Source organism: Corvus brachyrhynchos, unplaced genomic scaffold (assembly GCF_000691975.1).
Source record: "Corvus brachyrhynchos isolate BGI_N302 unplaced genomic scaffold, ASM69197v1 scaffold56, whole genome shotgun sequence".
Classification (NCBI taxonomy): domain Eukaryota; kingdom Metazoa; phylum Chordata; class Aves; order Passeriformes; family Corvidae; genus Corvus; species Corvus brachyrhynchos.
Window position 1 is genome coordinate 8,006,571 of NW_008238664.1, and position 18,937 is coordinate 8,025,507.

At 35.9% G+C, this 18,937-nt stretch overlaps 1 protein-coding gene across 1 annotated transcript in view; it reads left to right on the top strand.

Moving 5' to 3' along the window:
• The first annotated feature begins 476 nt into the window (after positions 1 to 476).
• The window catches only part of NUP205 (nucleoporin 205), a 43,741-nt gene continuing 25,280 nt past the window's right edge, over positions 477 to 18,937 (top strand). Inside the window, 16 exon segments of the mRNA XM_017737975.1 lie at positions 477 to 618; positions 1,643 to 1,814; positions 2,756 to 2,900; positions 3,755 to 3,914; positions 5,069 to 5,297; positions 5,454 to 5,618; positions 6,393 to 6,568; positions 9,524 to 9,640; positions 10,779 to 10,916; positions 11,993 to 12,143; positions 12,924 to 13,129; positions 14,522 to 14,704; positions 15,359 to 15,409; positions 16,002 to 16,211; positions 16,979 to 17,078; positions 18,600 to 18,737. Of these exon segments, the coding sequence (XP_017593464.1) occupies positions 520 to 618; positions 1,643 to 1,814; positions 2,756 to 2,900; positions 3,755 to 3,914; positions 5,069 to 5,297; positions 5,454 to 5,618; positions 6,393 to 6,568; positions 9,524 to 9,640; positions 10,779 to 10,916; positions 11,993 to 12,143; positions 12,924 to 13,129; positions 14,522 to 14,704; positions 15,359 to 15,409; positions 16,002 to 16,211; positions 16,979 to 17,078; positions 18,600 to 18,737 (2,440 nt within the window). The 5' untranslated portion in view covers positions 477 to 519.

Genomic DNA, 18,937 nt, shown 5'->3' on the forward strand with positions numbered 1-18,937 from the left:
GAAGGTAGTCCTTTTCTGGAGTATTCTGTAGAAGTGGTAGAGTCACAGTCCTGGAGGGATTTAGCAGACATGTTGATGTGGCACTTGGGGACGTGGTTTAGTGGTGGACTCGGCAGTGCCAGATTAATGCTTAAACTCTGTGTTCTTGAAGGTCTTTTCTGACCGAATACCTGTATTGTAAGTATCCTTACAAGATGACTTTGAGCACCAGAATTTAGGTGCATACATCATCTTTTTTGATTCTTTTTTTGATTCTTTAAATGCAATTAAATTTTATATCAGACCATCGTTGTTGTTGGGGTTTTTTTGTGCCTTAAGAAAGGAAAATATACTTTTCTTGATGGGTGTAACAGTATACTGACATGCCAAGAGTAACAGTAAACTGAAAAAGAGTCTACTTATTGAAAACAGTGTATAAATAATTTGTTTTCTTCCTTTCTCTATTTCAAATACATTGTTTTATTTCTTCTTTTAGCTGCAAGCTTGTGGGGTCCATATAAGGACATATGGCAGACTGTAATGAATGCCATTTGGAAAAGGCAGCCTGAAGCTGTGCATCGTCTCGATCAAGTTTTAAAGAAGCACAAATCTGACTTCATTTCTCTCTTCAGAAATCCGGTACTGGACTAATGCTCGCTTCTGGAATGAGTTGGAGAGTTGATGATTTGCTCTGTCTTATATTGTTGTCTTACATGCCATTTTAGACCCTGACCATTCTTTTCATGTGACATTTTTACAGTACATAATATAGATGTGTTATATCAGTCTTGTTCTGCTGTAAGAATACAAATAGTATTAAGTGGGAGAAAATAATACATACATATTATTTTGTATCTTCTACAGAGAGTTTTATCTGTGATGTATTTTTTTCTCTCATTGTTTGAGTGCTGTTTTGAAAGCAGTAGTAAAAGTATCTAATGATCCATCAGTCAGATATTAACTTTTTTTGTTACTCTTGTGTATCTGAAATAAAGCACAAAGCTATTTTGTCTTGTTTTGCTCATGTTCCAGTCAGATTAACAAACACACAAAACAGGTGAACTTAAAAAAATACAGAATGTGTCTTGTTTGGAATGCCAGATAATGTGAAAAGACTCCCTGTTCCCTGGCTGGTGGATCATAAAGGAGTAACTAGAAATACATCTTCTTTCAGGGGTGTTATTTCTTCAGTAGTGGATGGCTTTTTTTAACTGATAGCTATAGAGTTTCATCAGTATATTTTAGCATCTCAGTTTAATGGAAAAAGAATGATGTAGAAAATAGTTGGGAGTAACACAACAGTTCTGAGCAACAACCCAGATGTCTTTCACTGAGTTGATACCAATTCCTGTTGAGAATTGCATCAAAGTATACTTTCAACTTCTATTATTTTGAGTAAACTAAATGTCAGCACCGATTGTATAAGATTATTTTTCGTACGTTCCTAAAGGGACTCTGCTCTCCAAGCATGAAGCATTTTTAGGATGCCTTTACTCTCTTTGTTTAAAAATACTGCCTTTGTTTTTATGATGATGACCTATCCTGACAGAAGTGTATTTGTGAGGAAGGATTAACATGTAAAGCTGTATTCAGTATTTGATCTTGCCATTCTGAATAACTTCTGATTGTTTGAAAGATTGAAACTTGCTTGTTTCTCTTGCAGCCAAAAAATGTTCAGCAGCATGAGAAAATTCAGAAAGCAAGCACAGAAGGAGTTGCTATCCAGGGTCAGCAGGGAACTAGGCTTTTGCCGGAGCAGCTCATCAGAGAAGCCTTTATCCTCAGTGACCTCTTTGATATTGGAGAGTTGGCAGCTGTTGAGCTCCTTCTAGCTGGTGAGAAGGGAAAATATTTAAGAGCTGGAGAAATGCAGCTTAAATTGGGCCTTCTTATTTAAGTGTATGTTTAATGTAAATGCATGATGCAGTGAAGGCCTTAGCTTCCTAACACAATGTTCTTAAAAAGAAATCTGTTCTCACTGTAATGTCATATGATAGCAGTGTTATGATCCCTAATGTTTGTACACTCAGCTATTGCAAAAGGGGAATATTCTGAGGAAGTCTTACTATTTACTTTCTATATCATTGAATTTAAACATAAATAAAACATGACTGAGAAGTTTTCCACAAAGCAGTGTGATAGATACTGATTCTTCAAATTATGTATTAGCTATGCATTGCTGTGTGACTCTGTAGTCTAATAACTGATTAGTAAGAGAAATATTCTGGAGAGTGACACATTCTTTGCAAGTAGAAGATTGATTTCAGAGTTATTAAGTTATAATTGTTAGTCGTTATTACTAGCTACTGTTCGTTAACTTGAAAAGCTCTTTAAAGAAGTAGCTTGCAAATTTGTTGCCTTTGGAAAGCCATCTTCAAGTCAGCCTCACTTTCTCTTTTGAACTTAAATTTTCAATGTAATTTCAGATAGAAAACTTAATTTTGAATAAAAGATACTTCTATGATAATCAGCTTGAATTGATTATTAAGATGGGTACATATCAGTGGCAAATACCATTTGGACTAGGATATTTATGGACTTGCACTTTAAAACAATTTTTGTATGTTTTAAAAGTTAAATATTAATTTTATCAATAGCACCCAAAATATCTGGGATTTCTTTTAAGTGTCTGAAACAAATCAAAGTGATAGTGAATAACCACACTTACTTTGAATACGGTATTTGTATTTCAATTAGAAATACAAAGGTTTAGAGCTGTTATCAAGGCTTGTATGTTCAGCTTTCTTTGACTATTCTGTGGATTTTCACTCACTAGGAGAACACCAGCAGCCTCATTTTCCTGGCCTTACAAGAGGTCTAGTGGCAGTTCTTTTGTACTGGGATGGAAAAAGATGCATTGCCAATTCACTACGAACCCTCATCCAGTCACGCCAAGGCAAGACGTGGACATTGGAACTCAGGTCTGTATCAGGGCAATGAGCTGATCAAAGTTCTTTGTTTTGAGTGCTTTTAGGACTAATTAGACTAGAGGGAATATGTATAGTCTCAAATTTGCTTGTTTCTCATAACCTGATGCAGCTGCTTTCATGTTTGTTTTTTAAACAGAATAATTTTTTGCACATATTTTTATTGGATTATAAGGATATCTATTTTACTTCCATTTCTTTCATGCTACTTCACCTTTTGACAATATTTTGCTTCAGACATTCTCCCAGTCATTGTTGCTCTAACTAGTGGTGATTGCTCAGTATTTGAGAACCCTGCTGTTTTCTGACTTTCTGTGTACCACAAAAGAGAATTGTTCTCCTACCTTTACTTAGAAGGAATGTAGCATCTGCTGGTGAACATTGTATGCTAGTATTTTTTGCCTTGAAAAAGAAAGCAGTGCACACTGCTTGCTTCCAGTGCACAATGATTGGTTGGCTAGAGAAAGATGAAAAGATGTGTTCTGAGGGCAGTGTCTGGACAATTGCATTTACTAGTAAGAAAGAGCCTGTGAGTTTGTGATCTGTGTGCATCTTATATGTAGTACTTTTTCCTTTTAATAGAAATCTTAAGTACCTGATCCCTGTTGTATTCTCATATTCCATGTTCTTGAACCTACAGCTACCTAAAGACTTTGTACCCATTCAGCATAATGGTTTGGGACTGCACTGCTTACTGATTAGCAATGCACGTTTAGTTGCTCTCTGTATGTAAATTATTTGTACATTTTTTTGTCATCAAATATGTTTGATGGGATTCATTATTTTAAACGTCCTTTGTGACTGCAAAGCTATGATTAATTGTTAAATTTATATTCTTTCCATTATAGTCAAGAGTTAATTTCCATGACAACACGCTTTACAGATGACCTAATGGAGCAGGGTTTGACTCAGAAGATCCTTACACTTGTGTCTCACATTGATTTGAACAATGAATTTGATAAACTCCAGAGAGAGCGAGGATTGGGCAGTGAGAAGCATCGTAAAGAGGTAAAATTCACCAAGCATGGATATTCTTCTGTGTTACTGAGCACATTAGAATAGACTACAGAGAATTCTTTACCTTTGCACACAGTCTGCTGCTGTCTGAGGTCACAGGTACTGCTCCACAGCTTGTGCAATATCAGTGTGGGATTCACTTTGCTTCCTGGATTTCTATTTTACTGTTGCTCCCAGATGCTAGGGCATGCCTTATTTTTAGTGAAGAACTGTAACAGTAAAAATCTAAGCCTAGTATTTACACTATGTGTAAATTTCTTTTTTTTTTAAATTCTGAAGTCTGTATTTTAAGTTATCAGCACCACCATTATCCACACTATTGGCATAAGAAAAGTGAACTAATTCACAAATTATTAACACAGATTGAAAACAAGTTGAGTCAGGTGAATAATTCTCTTAATAATCCCATTGTGTTAATATGAACAGAAGCATTTCTAATAGTCAAATAAAATTGCTTGAAAATACATTGTCATCTTTGTAATTCTTGAACTTAATTGACACTGTGACTAACTGCAGCATATTTTTTTCTAGCAGGAAGATTTTAAACATTATTGTTTTAAATTTTGAACTCCTTTCTAATGGGCGATCTGCCTAAAAATCGTTGTGTAATAATAAATCAATTTATTTTCCACTGAATAAAGAACTAGTCTGACACTTTTGCTATGAACCTAGAAACTATGGAAAGAATATCCTTCTCATTTGTCTTAAATTACCTTAATTTACCTTAGTTTCACCTTAAGATTCATTTTTTGGGGCAAGGGGAAGGCTGACTGTATCTGGGGTAACTGCCAGTGCAGTTGTGTAATTAGAGACAGGAAATGTGACTTCTGTGTGATACATTTATAGCTATGTAAATTCTGTGTAGATTGATGTCTCCTGCCCTTGACAGGGATGCTGGTTTGTGTGTAGTCATAGTCCCAGGTATCTACTCACACCTCTCATGAAATATGTGGGAATATAAATGCAATTGACAAGCAGAAGTGTCCTTTTGTTGTTTAGCACATAAACACAACATTTTCTGTAGCTGCTGTCTTTAGGGTGATTTTTAGTTTAAGCTAGTCATCATGATTGACTGAGAAGGACAAATTGAACCTGTTACCAGAATAGGTATATTCACTGGATTTTTTTTGTTTTGTCTTTTAAAGGTTTCTGATCTCATTAAAGAGTGCCGACAGTCCTTGGCTGAAAGTCTCTTTGTCTGGACCTGTCAGTCACCTCTGAGCAAGGACGACACTCTAATCCTCATAAGTTACCTGGAGAAGGTAACAGTGGAAGCGGACGGCTCGTTGGATGGCGTGAACTTGTCTCTTCTCATGGCTCTCCTTTACTGCTTTGATGTCAGCTTTCTGGAACAAGGTGCAGAGGATCGTGAAGGTAACGCTGGCAGCATTCCCAGAGGTTACGTTGTACAAATGGATAAATTGTTGTTTAAGCAATTTTATTATTGATCAGTAACAAATTGGTGAAAAAACCCATGCAAAATCCTACATTTGTTTACTGGGTATTGGTTTTGTGTTTTTGTTGTTGAAGACTTGATGCACCGACTCCCTCTGCTAGCAGAACGACAGTACATAGCAACGATCCACACTCGGCTTCAGGAGTCTCAGCCCTGGAAATTGCCAGGCCTGCAAGCTACTGTTAGATTAGCCTGGGCACTGACGTTGCGGGGAATATCCCAATTCTCTGATGTGACAGGTAAATTACTCTAAAGTTCAGTTGCTGCATATTGGTATTCAGAGCTTGCAAGTGCTGTAAGTCAAAGGATCTATTACCTTTCTGAAGTGTTATTATTTACCTTTATGATAAAATCACTGTTAACACTTATGTAAAGCTTTCTCTGTATTTGGTTTTGGTTGTTGAGAATTGAATTGCTCTGAAACGTACACAGATATAGCAGTAATTATTTACTAGACAGTAGTAGTGTCTCATTGAAGTGAAAGAGATTTTAATGTACTGGAAAACTCAAGGATTTCATTTTCAGCTTTAGTATAATTTGAATGCTTAAATTCAGAGTAAGTTCCTGATTGTGTTTTTTTACATCTGTAGACGTCAGGCCTCAGTATCTTGAGAGGACAAATCTATTTATAGTTTTCTTTTTTCCTCTCTGAGCTTCACAAGCTTTCCAGCTTTCTTCTAGGTCAAAATTGAGTCTACTTCAAAATATCTGTTAAAGAAAATGCAAACATTATATTTAATGTTTAATTAAGGTTGGTTTGTGATTCTTGGTTCACTAGCTTAGCTATTTTTGGGTAAATGGATATGCACTGTAACATTTTTTAAAGCAGAAAGTTGAGGTCATCATCTGCCATTAATTGTTTTTTCTACTGTACAGGAGAACAATAGACTGAAAAAAAGACAAGAGTTGATAGAAGCATGTAAATTTTCATGTCAGCTATGTATCCTGAAATATATTTGTTTGGTAAAAGATCGTTATTTACTTTATCTGCTCTTGTGAATTTTGTTGCCCAGCTCTTGCAGAATTCACTGAGGCAGATGAGGCAATGGCAGAGCTAGCGATCGCTGATTACGTTTTCCTCTTCCTGACTGAATCTGTTGTGGCATCTGAAAATTTCTACCATGAGGAATTTTACATTCGCAAAATTCATAACCTTGTCACAGACTTCCTTGCACTCATGCCAATGAAAGTAAGTTGGTTGTGTGAATAGCACTTATTGAGAAATATTATTTCTAATATTTGGTCAAGGTAGCATAGAGAGATTCAGACATAAGCCTCAGCTTCAGAAAACTTCTTCACTTTGTAGAAGCCATAATGTTCGGGGTTTGTTTTCCACGCTGAAGTAGAATGTGTTTTTTAAAACACTTCAGTGTGGTGAGATTTGCAAAACAAGCTTTTATGGTCGTAGTGGTGTTTGTTTTACATGATTAAAATTTAAATGAATGCTGAAATTGATGGCTATGCATGTATGTATTGATTTTTTTAATATATTTTTATCGTTTGATACAGACAGTAGTGTAACCTAAATTGAGTTATGGTTTTTGTCCCTCATTTTTAGTTTATTCTTTTACTAATGGTCTTTTCCACATTTTAGGGGAGGGATTCTGCTTTTTTGGTAGTATCAATTGTTGTGAAAATAAGCAACTGTTTTCAGTCTAAGAGAAATGCTGCAAAAGGATTTTTAAAGAATTACAAGTTTCATTTGTGCAAGATCTTGTAATTAGACACAGAAAATCAAAATTCCATGGAAACACTTCTATTTAATTAATGGAGGCTTTATTTTATGACCTTCATTGTGTTGAGCTGTATTTGGAGTTGCCAAATAATTACCTTTTTCAGTGTGCAAAAAGGATTTTAAAAAGTATTTTTTTCATTATAACCTTACAGAATGTGAACAATATTGGCAGGAAAAGCAATATTTGAGCCTCGTGAGCCTTTAAGGGCATATATAAACACATAGACAGCTTTGAGGTCTAATCCTAGTTTATTTATAATTTGTTGGTGTTGCATGTTGTTTTCTCAAGCTTTTTTTAAAGCACATCCATAGAACAAATGTAATGTCAGTTCCACCAGGTTCATATTGATAAATTACTGCTATATTTATGCTGCAACAGCTGCCTGCACCCAACACTTACCATTTTTTAAGAGGCTTTGGACATCCTTTGAAAGACGCACACAATGGTGATTTTTGTAATGCAGACACAGTAGCCCTTGGGAATATTTTGAATATATGGGGAATATGTGAGGAATATTTATGGAATACCCTTAAACAATTGGGTGCAAACAAGTGTGGAACTGAGGACCTTTTTTTGAGACAATTCATTGAATGGTATTGCTTTACAAAAGAAGTGTCTCTCTATAATTACATGGGTGGCTGCAGAATGACCCTGACTGAAGTTTCTGCCATATTAAATTTAGAGCATATGTGACCCTGTCTCCTGTAGCTGCAGAACTGCCTGAAAATCCCAAGGCAGTAGCTTGATTTGTTGGTATATCTTATCTTCATTTCATTATGGACTCGGATACTTTATCTTTGGGAAGAATATTTCTTTTCCGCTTGAGTTTTTTTTCCCCTCAGATATACAGTTGGTTGTAGCTAACGCCTGAAGATGAAGAGAGATGTTTATTACAAGTAGGATTTTGTAATACAGGATATAAGCCAAAATGAGACCATTGACTTGTATTCTAGTTTGCTAGAGGCCAGTACTAGTTGTTTCACAGGAAAGACTTTGTTAGTAGGCAATTGGGATATAGCCCTACGAGGCAACTTTTTGTCTTAACTGCTGTTAGGTAGTGGTTGGCTTATGTCCTCAGCTATTTCTACTGAATCTCAAATTTTAGGTAAAAAGAAGTGTCTGTTTTGTGCAATCTTTATTTTGCTTTGTGTATCTGTGTAACTTTTGTTTGGTTTTATTTAAATCTCGAAGTCAGCATTTTAATTAATTCTTGTGCGTAATTTTAGCATTTAAGCTGCTTGACAGTGATGATTTGGGTAAATCTTCTTGTTGACTGCATTGCATTCATTCAGAACTTGATAATTAGCTTTAGTACCTCAAATAATTAATCATTTAACTTATCAACATTCAGTTTTGTCCTTGTTCAGTTAGTGTACTGATTTAGGTAGTTTGCTTTGACCCTTTCCACTGTTACTTCTAGTTTTTAATCTTTATTATTATTACTTTTTAACTGTTTTTTCCTGATGAGACACAATTATTTTGCTGCTCATTCAGTTTCACACATTGAGATATATTATAGACCATGAACTAGTCTCTGTTGACTGTCACCATGTTCTATTTTTTATGTGTTGAATTGGTTGCTTGCTTCTGTTTCTTGTTCTTCAGTGTCTCCTTAATAATTAACTAAACGTAACTTTTAGTCTCATCTGTTTGCTTTCTATAAGCCTCTGTTGGGGTCTCACGTCAAAAGCTTTTTGAATTTAAAATTAAATGTCAGCTGGTTTTTGTTTAGTAATTAGCTTTTTCAGCACAAAGAAGTTTAGGATGCTGATTAAATGGCTACTTTTAAAAAAAATTGCTGCTGTTCTTCTTGCTCTTCTCTCTTGTTTTTCCTGTGGTGTTTATTGACATGTGATAATGCTTCTAGTTGAGACAGATTAACTCCAAAGTGGGATCAGTGCAGAACTTTTCAAGTCATAAAGTAGCTGCAAGTAAATTAGTCTTTAATGGTGAAGAAAGGTGCTATCCGCAGATCTGTATACAGGAATCAATATTTTGCGTTGTTTCATGTTTCTTTTCACTCCTTGTGAATAATGATCCAGCATTCTTTGAACCTAAACTGTCTAGCTTTTAAATTAAAAGGAGGAAAAGGATCTACCTTTTGGGGCCAAACCAAAGTATCTGGTGAAGTCAGTTAGGAAAAACTTCTGTGATATAAGTTCAGGGCTTTTGCTATGTGCTGAGGGCTTTGGCAGTAAGCAAGTGATTGACTATAACTTTGAGTGCAAGCTTTTGGGGAGGAGTGAGGATTGAAAAAATAGAAAATGGAGCGTTCTTGTCATGTTTGTGCAAGTACATTTGCTTTCTTAGTTTTAATTGGCCATATAGACAATTCCATTATTTCTTTCTGTTTCATTCTTAGCTAAATATAGACCACTGTTTCCTTTTCCACTTCATAAATCCTGTAGGTGAAACAGCTGAGAAATCGTGCTGATGAAGATGCTCGCATGATCCACATGAGTATTCAGATGGGTAACGACCCACCTATTTCCCTTCGGAGAGATCTGGAGCATTTAATGCTTCTAGTAAGCCTTATTTTCTTCTAAATTACTGTCAAAAATAATGATTGTGACTTTCATTTGTTATCTGAAAGCCCATGTCTCAATGATACCATATGGTGCTGGATCTTTCCCTTTTGGGATTCATTTTTTTTCCTTAAGTATAGACACTTCTCTATAATTTTTCATAAGAAGGAATTAATTTACTGTCTTGGTTTCTGATGCTAATGTCACGTAATTATTTTTTAGTAAGTAAATAGTGCATTGTTCCTTATGTCTTAGAGGTTTTACTCCACTGTTGACAATTACTCTGATAAATAATTGAAATGTTTAAATAATTTTCATGTGTTGATATATTTGTAATGAGAATTTTAGAAGACTGTTTTGTATTTGCTGTAGAGTAGGCTCGGTAAGGTGACTCCATGAAGGCTAGTGGAATTACAAATTCCCTGATTGCAGTAGAGTTTTGACCATAAATGTACATTTAAAAGAAAAATTTTTTTTTTCATATTTTTAATAAAATAAAACCAAAATAGAACGGAAATAAAAATAATTCTATTTGTTTAAATATTAGCTATTAAGGTTACTTAACTGCACTGTACAAAAAATCCATATCGGCAAACAGATTTGCATATTGAACTGAGGTGTTTTGTATTTTCTGATAACTTAAAAACTTGTATTATTAGTCTTTTCCAAAGATGCTCCCTTAGGTTATTAGCAGGAAAATCTGTAGTGAAATGCTTTCTTAAGCAGCTCAGAGAGATATAGTGAACTTAAATAAAGAACTAGAAATAAAAATTTACTTGGAGAAATTTGTATGTTCACTGGCTAACTTGTAAAATTAATATATAAAGGTAGGCATATGGTTATTTAAGGAGAAATGACACTGCTTTCTTAGCAATGATTTAATCCATAATAATTAAATAGAAAGTTATTATGTTTTCACTGATATGTGCATTTTGAATTTTGCTGGCTGTCACTAGTTCTGATACTGTTATTTAGAAGCTGTCATTTTCAGAAGGTTTTAAGAACTAGAACACCAGCCCTGGGATGCTTTGCCTCTCAGATGTGTTTAGCTAATCTAGAAGCAGTGCTTACTGTTGGAAGTAATTGGTTTTTTCTTCCTGGAGAGGATACTTTTCTAACACCTTCCTTTTCCTGACAGATCGCTGAGTTGTATAGGAAAGACCCCTTTAATCTGGAGCTTGCTCATGAGTACTGGTGTCCATCGGAGCCCCTGCAGACATCCACCATCATGGGCTCCTACCTTGGGGTAGCTCACCAGCGGCCCCCTCAGCGCCAGGTTATCTAGATTTTCTTGACTAACTACTAGTAACTTGAAACTAAAGTAACAAAAACCCTCAAGCAACAAAATTTTTGGTATCCTTATTACAGATAGCCTCTAAGAAGACCTTAGCCTTTTTCAGTGGCTTATCTGCATGTCTCCTGCTCTGTATGGCGTGGGTGTTGTTGCTTGCCATAAAATTAGCTACTGCCAGCCATTCGTGGCTGTCAATAAACTTAGAAAGAAAGAGTACTAACAAACCTCTGTGAAAATGTTATTTAGGTTTGATCTGTTACAGTTGCTAAATGGATTCTGATAGTTCTCTTGTGTTTTTTGTCTGATGACTTCTACGTGCCTTTTTCATGTAACTGAGAAATTAAATTCCTCAGCTGTAAAAAAAACTTTATTAACTGCAGTTGATAGTATTTTAGGGGTAAAAATCCTAAGAATATTTTAATTATTCAAAGTTCAAAAATTATAGTCCATAAGAGACAGAACTTAAAATTAGAGTGATGAAACAATCTAAGCAGACAAAGCAGACATTCCAAAACTCTTTGGATACCTGGGGTGCTGTCAGCCCTCAATGCTTCTTGAAGGACTGTGCAGTGCTAGGCAAAACCTAGTACGAGACAAATCAGACACATCCCAACACCCACACAGAATGCTGGCAACTTGAATTACGGCCAGGTGCAATCTGAAGCAGCCTAATGTGACCCTGAAAGGAACCACTGTGTGTGAGTTACTGACAAGCACACTGGATTCTTTCCTGGTCTCACTTACCTTGCATTGTGAGATGTGCTAATAATACTCCTGTGGAACTTTTGGGAGCTGAAGTAAATTTTATCACTAGAAATACAGAATTTGAGAGTTGGTATACTTTGCAGTCACGAGTTATTTTGTTTAGTTCCTCTTTCAAACATGTCTAACTGAATAGGCCAGTCTGCAAAGGAACTCTTTTAAAATTGGAGTTGTCATTCCTGTCTACCCTGCCCTGATTACATTAGAATCTGTTCTCTGACTTTTGCTGCCTAATCTTTTCCTAAAATACTCAGATTTACCTTTTTTTTTTAAACACTGATCTTTATTTGTTCTAGGTTGTCTTGTCAAAGTTTGTTAGGCAAATGGGAGATCTACTTCCTTCCACAATTTACATCCCATACTTGAAAATGCTGCGGGGACTGGCTAGTGGGCCTCAGTGTGCTCATTACTGCTTTAGTTTGCTAAAAGTCAATGGCAGTAGTCATGGTAAGAGAAGTGACCCTTCAGCTCTTTCTCAACTCCTTTTCTTTCGAGACGTGCAAAGACTTACTTGAGATGAATTGTGGCCTCATACTTTTAAGATTTTATTATTAGTACAAAGATGAAATTGGAAGGCTTTACTTGAAAGTGTAGTCTGGTTAAAAAAACCTAGCAGATAAGGTAATTAGATGGCTGAGCACCTTAGCAAGCAATTTACCTAGTGAAATAATGCTTTTTTTTTAAAAAACACCATGTCTTACACCATAAGAAATGCAGAATGTCAGTGTTGCTTATTGTAAAACAAAAAATGAGTCATGTCTTAAAGTTAGCTATATTTACAAAATATACAATGTAACTTTCCTGAGCTGACTTTGTTCAGAAGCACTTTGTTCAGTTAGAATTTTTTGATACATGTAATACAACACCACTTTCTCAAAGTAAGAGATGCTGGTCAGTCCTGTGTTTTGCCTTCATTTTGCATTGGTCAAATTATAAAAAAACTCCCTACTTTGAAGATACAAATAATGCTGCAAAGATTCCAATTCATAAACCAGAAAACTTATTTGTACTAGTTTTTCATATTAGCACCTTTCTGTCTCAAAAAAAACCCCATAAACAAGCAAAAATGCCCAAACCAAAATGATTAATTTTGGAAACAGTAACTTTTCTTTGAACTTTACTTTTTCCTTTAGATAAGAAAGTTCTCCTTCTAAATTTAGCTACCCTGCTTTTCACCCTGTGAAAGAGTCAAAAGAAAATCTTGTCACCTGTTTGTCATTTTTCTAGCGGAAAACATCCAAGGAGCAGGTGGCAGTCCTGTCTCCTGGGAGCATTTCTTCCACTCTTTGATGCTTTATCATGAGCACTTAAGGAAAGACTTGCCAAGTGCAGACAGTGTCCAGTACCGTCACCTGCCTCTCCGAGGCATCACACAGAAAGAACAGGATGGATTGATTGCATTTTTACAGCTGACCACTGTTATAGTCAATTGGGTAAGTAACCTTTTATTTAGTTTTCTTTGTTAATACTTTTTTTTCCTTGTGAATCATCATCATTCAGCTGCGAAATTCTCCTTGACTGAAAAAGTATGTAAGGAAAATTTACCTAGCAGTTGTCATTTTATTAGTGAATTCCAAAAGTATGGGAAGCATCAGGAGTAACTGTAATGACCAAACATTGAAGGTGTAGGTGAAGCAGAAAGAGATGATGCCCTTTCCTGTGTTGCTAGTATTGCTGATTTTCTTGCTTTCTTGACTCTGGTGGTGGTAATGGAGATGTCTTTCAGAAGTGAGGTATGTCCGCAATAAATCACTAAGAAGTAGGAAAGTTCTTTGCCTTTATTTATGAGCTTGAAATAACAAAAGTAATAGTTGTATTCAAAAGGAAGTGGTAGAATTTTGATAAGGAAGCTGATCAGCTGTGAAACTTGCCTCCAGGGTTATGATTTAAAATGTCACCAAACCAAGGGTGTAAAATGTTTTGAATGAATTGACTGGAAGAGGATTCCAGGAGAATAAGACTGCAATGCATGATTTTGTATTGTGAGTTTTCTGTGTAATTCTGAGTAGTGTGGAATTCTGCTCTTAAATACCCACCAGACTTTGCAGCATAAAAGTTCTATGACATAGTGAGATAGCCTTGGTTTTGCTGACACAAACACGAATCAGATCAGTAAAACTAAATATTTTGAAAATCATCTTTGGTGGTAAAGATAATGGGGTGATCCTGTGTGAGCTGTAATATCAGCATTGGACATACATGGAGAAAAGGGAACTCTTAAAACTAGTATTTCCTGACATCATCAAATCATAATTTGGGATGAAGATAAATTTGTTCTAAGGATGCAGGGAATTACCATTTGATGAGGCTAAATGCTTGTTCCTGTCCAGTGGTTCTTCTCAGAGTCTCTAGTGAGCTTACATGAGCGATGATCCTGTTCTTAGACTAAAATTGCTACAAGTTCCTAGGGAATGTCCAATGCAGTGTCAGTTCATAGAAATATATGGATATAGGAATATATAGAAAGTATGTAATAGAAATACTAATAAAAGTCCCTCTACCCATGCTTGAAAAAGTTGCTAAAGTACTTAGACTAATTCCATGAATGTGTGTCCACTAAAAAAAAGTGGGTTGTTATAAGATGCTTGTATTATCCAAATAATCTTTCTGTGTGGATAGGCACAATTTAGTGCTTGTAAGTCTTTATACTCGGCTTTTTGTTTAACTAAAATGGTTGGCTTTGGAATTGTCTGCTTTTCTTTTGACATTTTGCATACCTTCAAGTACAAAGCGGAGTCTGAACTGAGCTGTGAATTAGAGACTGTAAGACATGAGAAACCTTCAAAGTAATAATCTGCAGTTTTGTTTTCTGTTGAACTCTGTAGAGTGAGAATGCTCGCTTGGCTCTTTGTGAGCACCCTCAGTGGACACCAGTAGTGGTCATCCTGGGACTTCTACAATGCAGCATTCCTCCTATTTTGAAAGCAGAGCTATTAGAAACCCTTACTGCTTTTGGAAGATCTCCTGAAATAGCTGCTTCACTCTGGCAATCCCTGGAATATACACAGGTATTTTAGGATTTTCAGTGCTTAGAGCTGTAACATTGTAGTTTGTTGAAATTGCCAGTAGTGTATTCAAAATCGTATTGCATTTCCTCCTAAATTTTCTTTTTGCTGTTGTTGAATATGATTTTTTTTAATGTAGTTAATACTTTGGAACAATTTTGAAAATTAGAGAATCATCTCAGAGATCTCATTGGCTGTGCTTATTTTACATAAATACAGGTTTATACAGAAATACCAAGACTGTCCTCTTTGAACTGCAGCTGCTGCCTTATTTTTACTTGCTAATAAGAGACCCTGACAATAACGACATCTCACCATATTTGCGTCCTAATTTATGATATTTCTTAAAATACACTATTGTAAGAGATAATGAGAGAAATGTCTTTCCCCTATCCAATATGAGATAAAAATCATTAATGTGAAAATGTGATGCAGATCTTGGAGAATGTAAAGCTGGGAGAATACATGTGTCAAACATAATCCAGCCTCTCAGAGAGAAAAATCTTGACTTTTTATCTTTTAAAAGGATTTAGAAAACCTCTTCTTAGATCTAAAATGTGATGAGTATCTTTTTTTTACTCCTGATAGAAATGATGGAGATGCACTTCGATTGTGTGAAATGTGTTGTTTGTTTTCATTTCTCTTTCTGTTTTGAAGATATTACAAACTGTTAGAAGTCCAGGCCAGAGACAAGCAATTGGTATTGAGGTAAGAGATTCTCTGTACCTAGGCAGCCTCTCTGATCATCTGCATATGCATTTGGGAGGCACTTGCAGAAGCTGCATCTACTGCTGTGCCCGTGGGAAACTTTCCTAATAGACATTGTTGTTTCACTGCTTTGTAACTTACTTGCAAGCCTGCTTGTAATTTCTGGAAACTTTTATCCATTTTGCACCTAGTTCAGCTTCATACTAGTAACAGAACAGCATCTAAACTCTCAAATTCCTCATGAGCACTTCTTACTAAGATTTTCCTAAATTGCACTCGCTTTTGTTATGTCTTGGTACAGCTCACTTTGCTTCTAAGAACAGTGGTAAATAAAAGCAAGTAGGTAAATATTGAGGTGTATCTTCTAGTAGCTCAGAGAGGAGCGAATCCATATTGCTGAACTGAAATAACAGTACTGATGCTTTGCTGCTTTTGCTCTGTTTGTGTTGTACTGTAGGCAGAAAAGCTGCTGAATTGATTCACTGTAAAGTAATTCACAGATGATGCTATTACATTATTTGTTCTCACGTGTTTCTTCCTTCCCCAAAATCTGTGATTTGTCTCCTCCTGTTTTTGCTGTCCTCCTGGGAAGGTTGAACTGAATGAGATTGAGTCCCGATGTGAGGAGTATCCTTTAACTCGCGCCTTCTGTCGACTCATCAGCACACTAGTGGAGAGTTCATTCCCAGCTAACTTGGGAGCAGGTCTCCGCCCGCCAGGCTTTGATCCCTATCTCCAGTTCCTCAGGGATTCTGTGTTTCTCCGATTCCGCACCAGGGCATACCGGAGAGCTGCTGAAAAAGTAATTTTTATTTGAAAATATTTTTCTTTTCCTGAGCATGTAGCTGTTGATGTGGCTTAGATCTGTTTGAGAAAGCTGTGCAAGTTTGATGCAGCAAAAGTAACCTAGAGCACTTAATAGTGTTTTGATTCTGTAAACAGGTGATATTTCAACTCATGGGTCAGGATATATTTCAAAGGAGCTTGTATAAAGTATTTTTTAAAAAAGAAGCTTGTATTCCTAAATTTCAATTTGCTCTACAGGATTCTGCAAGTCTACTACATGGCTAATGACTTCTGAACATTACATGCCCAAATATACAAGTCAGATTTGTCCTTTTCTCAGTGTTACCTCAGAAAATATTTCTGACTTGCTGAACCAAGTGATTTGGCTTTGTTTTACAATACTTCTGGATGAAAGCACATGCTTAACTGTATGCTGGAAGCTGGGCTATTCTTGATCTATTCTTAGCTGTATACCTAATAAGAACTCCTTATTGCTTATAGTTTCAATATTCTAATACGTGTATTGTATAATAGTGCCTAAAATAGGTAAGAAATCTGTTTCAGTATTCCATTTCACTTCAGAAAGGAAGCTTGGCCTTTCATATTCTTTGACATAATGAATTATAATGTAATTTGCATGACTTTCTAATTTTGAAATACTAGTCATCCTTCTGTCCTGTACTTCACTGCACTGTGTTGTGTTCTTTGTCATCTTGGTCATGTTGTTGCGGGGTCAGTCTTAATCTGTGTATGATTTTTTCTTTGTTTTGTAATTTTCTGCAGTGGGAAGTAGCTGAGGTAGTCCTGGAAGTGTTTTACAAATTATTGCGGGACTACGAACCTCAACTCGAAGACTTTGTGGACCAATATGTGGAGTTACAAGGTTACAAATGTTTATTTGTTCACTGACAGACAGAATTGTGACTTGTTTTGCTCTGTCTTGGGATCTTGTTTAATATTGCAAATAAGCTGGTGGAAAGCTAGACCAAGACTTTGAGATAGGAAGATGTTAAAAAAATTTCCACGTAGTATTGAGATCTGCATTGCTGACTCAATAGGGTTTCATGTACACTGTTTTCTACTTCCCTGTCTCTACTAGGAGGATAACTTCTGTTTCTTTCATATCCAATTCGGTTGAAGAGCAACATTTGACACTTAAACAACACCTCAGTTTTGGCTTCTTCTTCTGGGCTTCTTTGATCTATATCTAAATCACTACTATTCATAGGATCAATTCAAAGGTGTCATTGTATTGGAGATATCCTTTACTGTTAATACTATTGATATATTAACTATTCAAAGCAGACAGTAGCAGTAGAATTGTGACCTGAAGTAATTTAATTCTGAACAACTATTCTTTAAAAGGCTAAAGTAGATGACAGTTGCCTCATTATAGGAAATCTAAGGCTTATTTGGGCTTTAAATTTTTTTTTCTTAATACAAAGTTTCTTAGCATGAATTCCATCGTGATGCCTGTGGATTTTCTTGTAGCAGTGCTGTGAGAACCAGTTCTTAATTGAAAACAACTTTAGTGTTAGAAGGCCTCTGTGCCTCATACTTTTTGACAAATAGTACTTGGCAGCATAACTGGCTCAGAGAATTCATTAGCTCATTCCTGTCCTCAGCTAGTCCTTCAACTTGTTATGATTATTTGTGGGTTACGTGATATGTTGGAGAAATGGGTTAATGTAGTTTTGAGTAGATGAATTTTTCAAATGGATTCAGTATGTGGCTCCACATTGGCATGGCTTGTCTGTTGGTGTGTGATGGAGTGGCACACATGGAATGAATGGAAGAAAGGCACTTATAAAGATGGTGCCAAAAGAAACTACCCTTGTTCTCACTTGCATGTTAAAAAAGGTTCTTACTGCTTTTCTGCTTTTATCTACCACAGTTTATGAAGAGCCTAGATGAATTAGAAGCATTAGTCTTTTCCTTTTATTTCATGTCATGAAGGTCTTTGAATTTTAGGCTAGTAGTTTTATTTTTGTATACATTGTTACAGCAGTCGTGGGAGTTTATCCCTACCCTCTGAGGATTAGGAGTTGAGTGGACGTTCTCTTTGACTTCTGGAAATGCTTTTTCCCTCATCCAGGGTCTTCATGCAGGTTGGGGGGGTGGGATATAAACTTCTTCTGGTTTCTTTTTGGTCAGATCTACTTGGGGTTAAATTTGAAATGTGCTATTAAATACTGAAAAGTAAGGGTAATTGCCATTACATCTCTTCCCAAACTTTTAATATTACCTCAATGGCTTCTATATGAAGAAAATCTCTGAAGACTTTTTACCAAGGTTGTTGCTTAGAGCCATGGGGGCTGTTACATTTTATATCTTATACTAGCTTAAGTAATAGAAGGGGTTTTTTATTAGAGGTTATATTGTTTTTTACTCCTTCTGTCTTTAGGAGAAGAAATAATAGCATATAAACCACCTGGATTCAATTTGATGTATCATCTATTGAATGAGTCCCCAATGCTGGAACTTTGCCTTAGTTTGCTAGAAGAAGGGGTTAAGCAGCTTGATACTTATGCTCCATTTCCTGGTATGTGCCTAGAATTCATTTTTCATGTGAAGTTAAAATGTATAGTGAGTAGGATTTAAAGCTAACATTGCATATCTGTAACTTGATGGTTCTATCTCTTGCATATAAAAGAATCGTGTTATGGGGGAAGTTTTCCTACTGGTAAACCACTGACAGGGTTTTTTTTCTCGGTGCAAGGCTTGATGAATGACATTTATGAA